Source organism: Odocoileus virginianus, chromosome X, assembly GCF_023699985.2.
Source record: "Odocoileus virginianus isolate 20LAN1187 ecotype Illinois chromosome X, Ovbor_1.2, whole genome shotgun sequence".
NCBI lineage: Eukaryota > Metazoa > Chordata > Mammalia > Artiodactyla > Cervidae > Odocoileus > Odocoileus virginianus.
The window spans coordinates 36,954,835-36,969,618 of NC_069708.1; the positions used below are offsets into that span (position 1 = coordinate 36,954,835).

A 14,784-nucleotide genomic window follows, 5' to 3' on the forward strand; every position below is an offset into this window, starting at 1 on the left:
GGACTTATCCAGCAAATTGTCTGTTTGCATCAGATGCCCAAGATACTGGAGCTTCAGCTTCAGTTTCAGTCCTTACAATGAGTATTCAGTGTTGATCTCCCCTAAGATTGACTGGTTTGATCTCCTTGCTGTCCAACGGACTCTCAGGAATCTTCTCCAGCACCACAGTTTGAAGGCATCAATTCTTTGATGTTCTGCCTTCTTTATGGCCCAGCTCTTACAAACAGTAGCAAAGATCAATAAAACTAAAAACTGGTTCTTTGAGAAGGTAAACAAAATCAACAAACCGTGAGGCAGACTCATGAAGAAAAAAGGGCTTAAACTCAAATCAATAAGATTAGAAATGAAAAAAAAAAGTTACAACATACAATGCAGAAGTATAAAGAAACACAAGACTCTTATGAGCAACTGTAGGCAAATAAAATTGAAAGTCTAGAAGAAATGGACAAATTTTTAGAAAAGCACAACCTTCCAAGACTGAATAAGAAAGAAATAAAAATTATGAACAGACCAATCAAGTACTGAAATCGAAACTGTGAGCAAAAATATTCCAACAAACAAATCCCAGGGCCATATGGCTTCACAAATGAATTGTACCAAATGTTTAGAGAAGAGCTAACAGCAATCCTGTTCAAACTCTCCCAAAAAATTGCAGAGGAAGGAAAACTCAAAAACTCATTTTCAGTTCAGTTCAGTTCAGTTGCTCAGTCGTGTCCGGCTCTTTGCAATCCCATGAACCACAGCATGCCAGGCCTCCCTGTCCATCACCAACACCCGGAGTCCACCCAAACTCATGTGCATTGAGTCAGTGATGCCATCCAACCATCTCATCCTCTGTCGTCCCCTTTTCCTCCTGCCCTCAATCTTTCCCAGCATCAGGGTCTTTTAAAATGAGTCAACCCTTCGCATCAGGTGGCCAATGTATTGGAGTTTCAGCTTCAACATCACTCCTACTAGTGAACAACCAGGACTGATCTCCTTTAGGATGGACTGGTTGGATCTCCTTGCAGTCCAAAGGCACTCTCAAGAGTCTTCTCCAACACCACAGTTCTAAAGCATCAATTCTCTGGCACTCAGCTTTCTTTACAGTCCAACTCTCACATCCATACATGACCACTGGAAAAACCATAGCCTTGACTAGACGGACCTTTGTTGACAAAGTAATGTCTCTGCTTTTTAATATGCTATCTAGGTTGGTCATAACTTTCCTTTCAAGGAGTAAGTGTCTTTTAATTTCATGGCTGCAATAACCATCTGCAGTGATTTTGGACACCAAAAAAATAAAGTCAGCCACTGTTTCCACTGTTTCCCCATCTGTTTGCCATGAAGTGATGGGACTGGATGCCATGATCTTAGTTTTCTGAATGTTGAGCTTTAAGTCAACTTTTTCATTCTTGTCTTTCACTTGAGATCACAATTACCCTGACACGAAAACCAGACAAAGACATCACACACACAAAAAAAATTACAGGCCAATATCACTGATGAACATAGATGTAAGAATCCTCAGCCAAATTCTAGCAAACAGAATTCAATAACACATTAAATGATTATACACCATGAACAAGTGGGGTTTATCCCAGGAATGCAAGGATTCTTCAATATATGCAAAATAACCAATGTGATACATCATATTAACAAATTGAAAAATAAAAACCATATGAATATCTCTATAGATGCAGAGAAAACTTCAACATAATTCAACACCAATCTATGATAGAAAGCTCTCCAGAAAAGCAGTATAGAAAGAACCTACCTCACCATAATATAGCCATATATAGCAAGCCCACAGCAAACATTATTCTCAATGGTGAAAAACAGAAAATATTTCCTCCAAGATCAGGAACAATACAAGGGTTCACACTGTTGCCACTATTATTCAATGTAAGTTTGGAAGTCAGAGCCACAGCAGAGAAATAAATGGAACCCAGATTGGAAAAGAAATAAAACTCTCACCATTTGCAGATGACATGAAACTATACATAGAAAGCCCTAAAGATGCCATCAGAAAATTACTAGAATTAATCATTCAATTTAGTAAAGTCACAGGATATAAAATTAATGCACAGAAATTCCTTACCTTCCTATACACTAACAATGAAAACTCAGAGTAATTGAGGAAACAATCTCATTCACCATTGCAAAAAAAAAAGAATAAAATACCCAGTATAAACTTACCCAAAGAGTCAAAAGACCTGTATATACAGAAAACTATAAGACGTAGGTGAAAGAAATCACAGATGACACAAACAGATGAAGAGATATATCATGTTCTTGGATTGGAGGAATCAAAATTGTAAAGACAGATTCAATGCAATATCCATCAAACTACCAATACCATTTTTTACAGAACTAGAACAAAAAATTCACAATTTTTATGGGTAATCAAGAAACCCTAAAGAGCCAAAGCAATCTTAAGAAGGAAAAACATCTGCTGGAATCAACCTTCCTGACTTTAGATTATACTACAAAGCTGTAGTCATCAAGACAGTTTGGTACTGTCAGAAAACCAGAAATACAGACCAATGGAACAAGACAGAAAGCCCAGAGAGAAACACATGTACCCATGGGCATGCTATCTTTGACAAAGGAGGCAGGAATCACAAATGCCAGAATCTATAAAACTCCTAGAGGACAACATAGGTAGTATACTCTTGGACATAAATCACAGAAAGTTCCTCTTTGATTCACCTCCTAGAGCAATGGAAATAAAAACAAAAATAAACAAGTGGGACCTAATTTACCTTAAAAGCTTTGTACAGCAAATGAAACAATAAAAAAGATGCAAAAACAACCAGCAGAATGGGAGAAATAATTGCAAATGAAGCAACTGACAAAGGATTAATCTCTAAAATATATAAGCAACTGATACAGCTCAGTATCAGAAAAACAAATACTCCAGGAGAAAGAAAGACAGAATACCTAAATAGATATTTCCCCAAAGAAGACATACTGATGGCCAATAAACACATGAAAAGATGCTCAATATTGCTCATTATTAGAGAAATGCAATCAAAACTACAATGAGATATCATCTCACACCAATTGGAATGACCATCATCAGAAAAACAAACAAACAAACTACAAACAATAAATACTGGAGAGGATGTGGAGAAAAGGGAACTCTCTTGCACTGTTGGTGGGGGTGTAAATTAATATAGCCACTCTAGAGGACAGCATGGAGATTCCTTAGTGCCTTGATCTCTTTCATCCAATATTACAACAAATGCAGGAGATTAGGCTAATGCTGTTATGCTATAGCAACCTTTTAGTCCCTCTTACCCTTGGACTGCAAGGAGATCCAACCAGTCCATCCTCAAGGAGATCAGTCCTGGGTGTTCATTGAAAGGGCTGATGCTGAAGCTGAAACTCTAATACTTTGGCCACCTCATGCGATGAGTTGACGCATTGGAGAAGACGCTGATGCTGGGAGGGATTGGGGGCAGGAGGAGAAGAGGATGGCAGAGGATGAGATGGTTGGATGGCATCACCGACTCGATGGACATGAGTTTGAGTAAACTCCTGGAGTTGGTGATGGACAGGGAGGTCTGGTGTGCTGCGATTCATGGGGTCGCAAAGAGTCAGACACAACTGAACGACTGAACTGAACTGAACTGAACTGACACTTGTCATGGATAACTCCATTTTATACCAAGTTATTTCCAATAAATTACTACCAATTGACTTTCAACAGAGGCATGAGTTGTGGGTGGGAATGGACAGGAGAAACTTCCCAACATCCATTATTTCATACTGTTTAAGCAACATATATGGTTGACTATATCCACCCACATCTTCTCCTGGGTGACTTCTGCACTGTGACTACTATTGAACTGCAAGACAATATTTGAAAATGGTGGTCCTACAGCAGAGAGATTTCCCTTTTATATAAACTGACTCATCTGAATGGAGATCAAACCTGTGACCTGTGTCTCAGAACAGTGAGCTATCCACTTTAAGCTAACAAGAGTAAGTACTTCATTATGATGGTCTTGGTATTTGTATACATTATATTATATGATAAAATGGAGATATGAATATTGATTATTTCACAAAAAGATCCAGAATTGGTAGCATTTTCCAAATTTCCCAAACTGGTTGAAACAGAACAATATAATGAAAATAAAGTCTTATTCTTGAGAGAATAATTGGAATTACAATCTGACTTCAAAAAAATTATTGGTCCAAGTACATAATGGTGTCCCCAATATGAGACCTTTCATACCTAAAATGATCTTATTTTTAAAGTTTAGAATAGATTGCTAGTATAGATGATAAAAACATTACTTAGGTAGAAGTATTAAGGAGAAGTACTTTGTAACTTGCATCCAAAATATAGCTACTTTATTATCATGAAAGTAAAGAAATAGTGCCATTTGTTATAAATGTAAGGCAAAAAAATATATAATATTTATGTAAAGCAGGTACTTGTTAATTTTCTAGAATAAATGCATTTTCATTAGTACTAGGTTTGCTTTTTCTTGTATAAATTTAAAAAAAATATCCCCTGGTCACCTGGGTAAATGCTTTCAATAAATTGTCAAGAAAAATAGCAGGACTTGTAAATGTACCATCAGTATAATCCCAGTATTGCTGGATATATGTAATATGCAGAATAAATGACTGGAACTAGATATACTAATATGTTAAGAATGATTATTATTAGGGGGTGGAATTGCATGTATTCTTTCTTAAAAATTAATTTATTTTAATTGGAGGATAATTGCTTTACAATATTGTGATAGTTTTTGCTATGTTTTTCTTTTATCTGTATTTTCTAAAATGTCTACAATGAACATGTATTGTCTTTATAATATGATATAAACAGGAAATGAAAGCTAGTCTCAAAGTGTTTGAAAATCATCATTCAACTTTATAGACATACTCAACCATTGACTTGTTTTTTAAATATATTTGAGAGGGAGGTGGGAGGGGGGATCGGGATGGGGAATACATGTAAATCCATGACTGATTCATGCTAATGTATGACAAAAACCACTACAATATTGTAAAGTAATTAGCCTCCAACTAATAAAAATAAATGAAAAAAAAATTACAAAAATATATATATTTGTAATCATTCCCATTCATTTCTATAAAATCAAAGGATTTCACCACCTTAAGCCAATGTTTTTGCAGATATGAGAAAGACTTGGGTCATTTGAAGAGCCTTCAAGCATTCTTGAAAATGTATCAGCTGGGAAAGAAAACTGAAGATGTGCTATTTGAAGCTCATCCCTTGCCCTCCCCCATTTGATAACATGAAAAGTTTTAACTGGCATAAGACTTAAACCAAAAAAGTATGGGTGTATTTCATCCAAATTAAAAGCATATTCAACCAGTGTCAAAGAGAGCTAGAAGTTCAATGCAACATTGCCATTTAAAAACAATGTTGTAAAAATAGCATTCATTGTTTAAACTGTGGTTTTTTACTTGCTGACTTTACCACTTGAATATAATATCATGGACAAATTTATTGTCTATTTTTGAATATTCACTCTATTTCACTGGTGTTGGAGTAATTCTCTGTTATGTGAAGTCAATTAAGGATGATACATATGTCAGCTAGGGAATCATCCAAATTTCCATTTGAGCATTCCATGTTCTCCTTTCTCTGCCTCCAAATACCTTATTATTCTCTTCATTTTTTAGTCTTTTTATCAGAACTTTATCTTTGGGAGGAAAAATTTATCTGTAGAAAAATAAACATTGAAAGAAAGAGATGTTTCTATTAGCTGGAAATCATTTATTGCCTCTATAAAAGTTTAAATAAAAACTCTACAAAAAGTTCACATTACTGTCCGATATGGTTTTAACATGATATGGTTTCAGAGGTAGTGCCAGTAAAATGGGACACAAAATACTAAAAGAAATAAGCAAGTTAATGCAAAATAAAATTTCAATGTCAAACAATATATACTCAGTACACTTTAATGGAGCAATCAATATATTTCCATGAAAATATCACTTTATTCTCTTTTATCCCTCAGCAAATATGCCCTTAATAAAGGTTTGTTTGGGGCAATGGTATGTTGACTGTAGGCTCACAAGTTAGTAGCCTCCTCCATTTTAACACCACCAATTCATAGCTTGGTGAAGAGCATGATACAGTGCTGTCTGCCAAGGATAATACCAGCTTCAAAAATAAACCTTTTTATTAACCACTTAGACATAACGGTACTAAGAACTCCCTTAAAAAGCTAATCTATCAGAATTTGGCATTTTTTGGATGTGAATGAAAATCTAATATTTGTTAAAAAATATTATACATATATATATTATATATATATATATATAGTATATATATATATATATATATATATATATATATACTATATATATACTTATATACTATCACTGCAATATAGAGGAAGGAAGGAATTTTCAGAATTCTTAAATATGATCATAAGCTATCAGGCCAAGATGAAGAAAGTATTCCTTGGAAAAGGGCTGATTATTTCATCTTCCTTAAAAAGGTGCAACAAAGTAAATTTTAGAGCCTAGAATTATTTTGAATATACCACTTATGTTTTCTCATACAAACTTACATACTGCTAACTGAAACTGCCTTAAAATAGATATTACTGTCTGGAGAAATTACCTGTTCGACATTTTTTGAGGTCTTTGTAATATATAGAGCACAGGATGTGACTGGCCTGTGACATTTTCTTCCTCAACAATAACATTTCTATCACAAATTTTTTATGGTAGTACAAAAGTCCTGCTGTTGATAACTGATCTTACAACAAAATATCCCTAAGTTCCATGAAAAGGCCAATTTTCTTGCAATGATTTCCTTTCATGTGCTAATTTTCCTATTCTCCAGGGTAACTGCAGTTCTCATTTTCTTGGGACTAATTTTAGCTTTGTTGAAATGAGAAAGGTTACTTTAGTTTCTTTTTTAAAAATACACACTTTGAAAAGTGCTCTTAGCTACACATTTCCTGTTTAGAAACTGTTTGGCTATCCTAAGCCAGGGTTTCCCTGGTGGTTCATTGGTAAAGAACCAACTTTCTAAGGCAGGAGACATGGGTTTGAAAAGATCTCCTGGGTCAGAAAGATCTGCTGGAGAAAGAAATGGCAACCCACTCCAGTATTATTGTCTGGGAAATCCCATGGACAGAGGAGCCTGGTGGGCTATAGTACATGGGGTCACAAAAGAGTTAGACATGACTTACTAACTAAATAACAACAAACCTAGCCCAACAGCATACATCAAAGGGTAGTGAACAGAAAAAAAGAAAGTTGTTTTGTTTTTTTTTCATTTTTGGCCTCTGTCTTTGTGAGAGATACTATGGCTTCAGATAGGTTGTTCATTATGGTTTCAAAGCCTTAAAGAAAGAAACACTAGTTGTTTTCTCCTCCCAGTCATGAAGATGTTCACAAAGCAGTCCACAAACTGATATTTTCCTGTTCTGAATTGTCTCAAAACATTCTAATCTATATGTGTGAAAATTCATTTCTTCATAATAGATTTTAATATTTAACATTTGAATGTTTTTAAAAATCTATGGTATATAATTTCATCCTGCCAATGTTGTTTTTCTGGATACAATATATTTCCTTTGGTTCCTGCTACAAAAAATGCTGAAGCACAAATGTCAATACAAAAGGATTCCTAAGTGTACTGTTATGATTTATGCAGTTGCTTTTTTAATATAACTTTAAACAGGGACAATGGAATCATCTACACTTCCTCTCAAAGTTGTAGATTAGGATTCCTTCCAGGAGTCATACCTAGCAAAAATCTTTGAATCTATTAAAATTTCAACTTCCATAATTTTTATTTATATTCCTGAAAAAGTGAAAATAAGCAATTTATTCTGAAGTTTACAGCTTGCTGAGGAGTAGAAATCCAATGTCCCTATTGTAGGAGTTCAATGAATTTTTTTTTTGATTTATTGACTAGTTGCTGAGGTGTGACAAGTTTAATCCACAGACTTGAAAGATGTATGAGAGAATCACCTCTTTTTACTTCATAGCAAGAACTAAATAATAAGGGGTTTAAATTGAAGCAGGAAAAATCAGTCTAAAGATAACCTCAACAACTAGTATAAAGTCCTAAGAGAGACTTGAAGGCCTTGAATTTGTCCATGTTACCTTAAGACATGGTTTCTAAGTTTGCTGTGTATAGTAGGAACTTTGTATCTCATAGGGGAATTAGTGTGACTGATAAATTTAAACTTAGTATCCCAGGTTCCATTATTCAGCCCTCTTTTCTCTGAATGGAATTTGACTTGTCAACAAGGTATACTAAACATTGTTTAAAAAGAACTATATGGCTCTCAGCTAAAAGGGAGCATACCTAACAACTGAAATATTTCTGCTAACAAAGAACCATAATAGTAGAATGGCAGCGATACTAAATCAAACAAATAGCTGACAAGGTGAAAGATTATTAATGAACCTTAGTTATTTGTGTGTGGGGGAGGGGTATTTCAAGGTCAAAGACATCCATGACTGCCTTTCTGTATTCATAAGTTGGCACCTGTGAATTCCAAGATCAAAATTGGCTTTACTTACAAATTACAAAAATATCTGACGTAGAAACTTGATGGCCAAAAGCACCATCTAGCTATTTCATTAATCTTTTAGGTATAGAGAGTAATTTAACCATATGATACAGTTCCACACTGCCAACTCACAAATATGTGATATTGTGTGCACAGGGAGAAACTGGCATTTTCCCTTCTATGGGTCTTGGTAATGCTGTCTGGTACCCTGGAAGGGAAGGTCTGCAAAAAATTGTGTGGCGCCATCTGGTACCTACTAATAGAACAACTGGGTAGCATGCCCGTTTTAGGAGTGTACTCATAGAATAGTATTCAGGAAATTCAGAGAACTGTGATTTACAACCAAAGTGGTATAATTCTTTTGGGTATTATCCTTGGCTGATAACTCTGTACAAGCCTCATATGGAAATGAGGTAAATTCAGTGGCAAAGCTCAGTGACTAGATTAAAGAAAGGGAAACTCAGTGGCTTACCTTGACTTCCCGTTTCACAAAATCTAAGAACTGAAAAAAATATTATGATGATGGTGATAAACTTATAATACTTGTGCAACATTTCATCTAAGTTATACAAATTTAGTAGTAGAATGTGAATCTTATTAATATTTGTCACTTGCAGCAAGAAAGAGTTCCCATTAAGATGAATCTTTTACAACAATTTGTTTCTATACACTTAGCAATTTATTTGACTTCATGTTGATTAAATTACTTTTCCATAATGCTCTTCCTCCTCCTCCCAAATATTTGGGTTAATTATAGAAGAATATCAATATTTTGCAATTATATACTAGCAGTCACTTCAATTTTCAATCATTAACTTATGTCAAATTCTCACAGAAGTTTAAAAATGAATCCCAAGATTTATCTAGGTTATAAAGTTTTTAATGTTTTTTTTTTCAATTTTCAGTCTACTTTCCTGAGTAAAAGTGTATCTGGATGACAGGAAAAGGAGAGAGGAAGAAAGATGTAATGGTTACAAAAACACGACTAGTCAAGCTTCAGTAACTTGATAAGCTGTGTTGAAATATCTTTTTGTGTCTCTGGTCGAAACTATTACTAAAACTAAGATTCACCTATAAAACAAACAAACAAAAAAAGAACTTTCAGTAATTAGGCATTATGCATTTCATAGCTAAACTGCTCAAAATTAAGTACATTTTCCTCCAGAGTTCCATCAGTTTGGGAAAAAGCTCTCAAACAATGCTTTTAAATTTTACATACTTTTTTTTTGTACCGTCTGTACCATTTTGCACCACAGCCATTATATCTCATTCATCCTTCACAGAATACATTGTTTCAGCAATATATTTTTCCAACTAATGAATTTTGGGGCAGCACAATGCAACTATCTTGAAATGCATACCTGTTGGATAGCCAAAAGGCTGTATCATATATCCCTCCCCCACCCCAATCACAAACTGTCTGAGGCATTTTTCTCTGATAAAGAAGACACACTGAATGAGGTATCATCAGGCTCCGGCGAGGCATGATTGAAATCCATCTCTTCTAATTCAGGAGGTAAATCTGACAGCAATGCCTGAGTCAGAAAAATCAATTGTTTTGAATTAGTATTTGGACATATTTTTCTAACTTTATAGTTGTGGTCCTTTCACATTGATTTACTCTTACAGATTTAAAGAAAGGAGCATTTCTCTCTCAGAACCTTATACAACATCTTATCTAAGAGAAAAACTCTTCATATACTATTAAGGAAGTAATAAAATACTAGATCTTGAGAGTGTGGATTATGTAGAGTGCATCCTTGGACAAACAGGGAATAAGGAGAGAAATGAGCAACTACTCTGAACCAAATGCTCTGAAATGTCTGAGATAAGTGATTTTCATACCAGTTTTGAGTGTTCAGTGATCACTGCTAAAGGACTTTAAAATTGTATTCCTTATTAAAATACCCCTGCTCGGTTATGCTGTCTGTCACACTAAAATACAGTTCACAAGACCATTTTGTACTTCAGTGGGAGAAATAATTAAGTATTTAGGGGGAAAGTTCAGCTATTCTATTTTAGACAAAATTTTAGCATTTTAAAGGTCCAAGTGACTTTTTTTTTCTTTCCTTAGGCTATGTTCATATATACAGATGGCCAAGCATTCACAAAGGCTCTGCTGAACCAGTGATTTTGGCTGTGTAATGATGTTTCTAGAGGACTGCTCATCTCTCTTCTGCAGTAATTAGGATAAGGCAAGAGCCATGAACTAAGTTTTGCCATGGTGTAATTGTTCCATCTGGAGTTGCAGACATTCATACTAAAGAAATAAATAATTAATCAGGTTTTATCTGGCTGGTAGTGCTGTTGCCCATTTGACCATCAGAAATAGCAAACTAAATGAATGATTTGCTGCACCCCATACTAAAATAATGTAACATTATCTCAGCAATTTTTAGACAACATTAGTTGCAGAGTTAGCTTTGGGTGCAATAGTTAAAAAAAAGATCAATTGCAGGCTTGCCTCTACCCAAATAATGAACAGAAAGACAGGGCATGAACACATGAAATCCACTGTTGAAATAAGACAATACTCTCCTATTCTCTTTATTAAAAGAAGTTACAGTTATAAATCCTATAGTTTTGTTGTTGTTGTTGTTGTTGTTGTTTGTTTTAGAGCAAAGAGGAAAGATTAGAACTTTCTGTCAGGCTTCAAAAGGAAAGGTTAACTCCAGTCTGTACAAAAATTTATTTATTTTCTGCTATTAAATGGTTCATGAACTTCTTGGTGAAACTGAGAGTACTGTTTACAAAGCAGTCACCTAAAGGTACTACATGCTTTCTAAGGTTTCTAGGTTGCAGTAATAGGGCACAGAACCATTTTCTTCTAGGTCAGTTGTTTACCACTAACCCAGTATAGTACAACAAAGTCTTTGCTGACAATGGTTGATCATGGTTTATGAGAAATATATCACTGGATTTATTTCACTTTGCAAGTGCAAAGAAGCCATATTAGAGAGGGCAAAGTGTTCCAATGAACAAAGCTTAGAGTACTGGAGAGTCATGGAGGTGAGCAGACTTAACAGCATTTAAATTCTAGTGGGGAGAACTTCAAATCAAAGAAGCACTACTATGTATTTCTTTGTCATTGCGTTTAATGTAGTTGCCTGTCTAAAATCAGTACAGTATGAAATAGGGAAATTTTAATATCTGGGGCAGAATGAGGCACTACTAATGCATGAGGTGCATTTAAAAATATTTCTTTTCGATATCTTTCTGGATTGCAACACTGGCACCCTGAACAAATCTTCAGATTCTGTCAGTTGCTAGAACTGTCTTTTTCATAGACTAAAGTGAACACAATGAACTTGCTTCACTCCAGGTTCTCTACCAGTCAGAGTGTGACCTACTGCCATTCTTCCCAAAAGATTATAGCATTTCCCAATAGAATAGAATCACATAGTGAATTATCAAGGGAAGAAAGATCATAACTAATGACTTAGTACAGTGCTGACAACATTATTTTTTATTTTAAAATGGCTATTGGTTTGGATAAGCTAATATTCAGTCAGACATTATCATATATTTTCAAATCCTGGACTGCTTCATGGGGGCAAAATAGTCTGTGGACCACTCATCTCACTTAACTTACCCAAATCAAGATTAACAGAAAAACAGGATTTTTAACTGAGAAACTAATGACACAATGATTCTCTTTTATTGGGCAGAATAAAAATCAAGCCCTTCCAGAAATAAACCTTTAAGCATTTCATAGTTAAGATCAGCAATTTAAGAGATGACTTGGGTAACTTTTGTGTTGGTATCTTCTATATTTTTAGACCATATTTGGAGATCCATTATACTCAATCTCAACTACAAAATCAGTATTTTCTACCTGGATGCTGATTATACAGGCTATGATATTCAGTACAATTTTTGTATAACTATCTCTTTCCTCCCTTCAGCCAATGTTTTCTGCATATCTTAGTTCATCAGCCTTTTTTTTCAGAGGAAAAGTAGAGGAAAATGGCAAAAGTAAAATGTACAATAGGTAATTTTCTTATTTTTTTAGTGGTTTTTGGGGAAGAATAAAGCCAGGTTAGAATTAGAAAATAAAATGCAGCTTGTGTGCTATCCCTAGATATAAAAAGTCATAGACAATTGTGAATAAGCTGACCCCATAACTCTGAAATACAAACCATGCATGACTTTTTGGGCTAGGACCACATTCCAAATTACTCCCATATTGAACCTAATTCTACTTTTACTTTTCTAAATATTAATGTAATTAGAAATTACAGTTCTTTGGGGACCATGTTCAAGACTATCATCTTATTCATTTAAAATCTTTATTTTAGGTTCCTAAAAAACAAATACATTTTCAATATGCCATGGAATATGCTTAGCTCACATAATAAACCAAAATGTTTAAATAAAACTGGCAAAAATGACTGGTAATTACCATCCTGGGATGTCTGCATATGTACAGCATGGGGGAAGCACAATTCATGAAATTGGACACATAATATACACGCTGGACTAAGCCTCATGAGTAAATTACAGCTTAATTTTTGTGGTTCAGTACTTTGATAAACTATATAAAGATGTTTTCCTTATTAAAAACAGGAGAATTGTGGGATGCTAAGACTAATCTTTTTTTCTTGGAGATGACTGGAATAGGCTACATACATCTTGCTTGGATATAAGGAATAAATGCTTGTACTCTAGCTGAATAAAAACCACTGAGATTGCTTCCTAATTAAGGCTTACCTGTGTAATATACTACTTACATTGAATTTCTCTGATAATCAGTAATCAACATGGTAGTGCACAACTCAGAGGCATATTTGGTATCATTTAGTATTAAATATAACACATTTAGTATTAAATATAACATTTAACATAATTTTATATTCTTTTTTTTTTTTTAGGCTATCCTGGTGGCTCAGATGGTAAAGAATATGCCTGCAATGCAGAAGACCCGGGTTTGATCCCTGGGTTGGGAAAATCCCTTGGAGTAGGAAATGGCACCCCATTCCAATATTCTTGCCTGGGAAATCCCAAGGAGAGAGAAGCCTGGCAAGCTACAGTTCATGGGGTTGCAAAGAGTCAGACATGACTGACACGACCTATTCTTTTTTAGCAAGATTAATAAATTATTACACAAATTTTAACAGAAAAAGTGAGGCAGAAAATGTAATTTGGGAAGAATTTTCAAAAAAAAAAAAATCCACAGTGACAAACAAGACATTTCACTTCATCTTTGGGGTAGTGGAATCAAACACTATAGTTAAATTGGGAAAAGTAAATGCTGCACTGTGGTTACAAAGAATTTCACAAAGTAATTTCAATTATTTTTAGTGATGTGCAACATATCATGGGATAGAAGGTATCCAAACACCTGTGAACTTTAGTAGGGGTTGGAAGGCTAACTGGAATCCAGAAGAGAGGCAAATGCCTCACTTCTTTCATTCATAGAAGGTCCCAAAATATGTGCCTCTCCAGTTAGTGTAACCCCATCTTTACAACTGTTTTGAGAATTTCTTTAAAATTAATTAAATGAAATAATATGTACAAGATAGTGAATAGAGCCAATTATTATATTTTAAAAATTTAAAATGTTTCCCTACTTAATACTGGCTTGGAATTAACAAAGTATGTTAATCATTTTGATTTTCCACTAAAGCAGCACACAAAATCTGAGTATTTATTCCCAAGAAAGCTATACTAACAAGTCAGGAGGTAACAAATCCTTCCTTGATGACAAGCAGGAATGAGGTATAAAAATGAAAAAAAAAATAATATGAAGAATCCAAGTGTGACTTGCCACTTTTCAACATTATATATTACAATTCTCTATTCTCTTCTGTTGCTTACCTGTTGTTGTTCCTTATTGTCAGCTTTTATAGCTAGTATCAAGCTTCTTACAAATGTCTGAAGTTTAAAATTCTTTTGCTTCTGAATCTCTAACTCATTTTCAATGAATCTGACTTCTTCATTCTGAAGGAGAAAGCATCAAATAATAAATTACTCTGTGCAAACCTAAGATTACACATGTTTGATGCACCATAACACTTTTAAAAAGAAATCAAATTAAAGGGATGATAAAAAGATAAAATTTTAGCATAAAGGATTCTAAAGCACCGAAGTAAATTATCCTATTACTCAAAGACTGCCTTTTAAGCAAATCACCAACAGAAAATAATCTGCAAGGTCAGAAATCCAATCAAATAAATTCCTGTAAGAGAATAATCAAGAAACATTTCCCTTCTTGGAAAGAGATCCTACATTAAACATAATTAGCACTCAGATTAGGATTAAGAATATACAG

At 34.4% G+C, this 14,784-nt stretch overlaps 1 protein-coding gene across 4 annotated transcripts in view; it reads right to left on the reverse strand.

Moving 5' to 3' along the window:
- Window positions 1-6,349: 6,349 nt before the first annotated feature.
- The window catches only part of HDX (highly divergent homeobox), a 206,092-nt gene continuing 197,657 nt past the window's right edge, over window positions 6,350-14,784 (reverse strand). For 3 of the 4 annotated variants that reach the window (XM_070461781.1, XM_020880857.2, XM_070461782.1), the window contains 2 exons: window positions 14,331-14,453; window positions 6,350-10,048 (listed from right to left, as the gene is read on the reverse strand). In XM_070461781.1, coding sequence (XP_070317882.1) covers window positions 9,923-10,048; window positions 14,331-14,453 — 249 coding nt within the window. In that variant the 3' untranslated portion in view covers window positions 6,350-9,922. The remainder of the gene's footprint in view (window positions 10,049-14,330; window positions 14,454-14,784) is intronic. The other variant, XM_020880858.2, reaches the window with a different exon arrangement.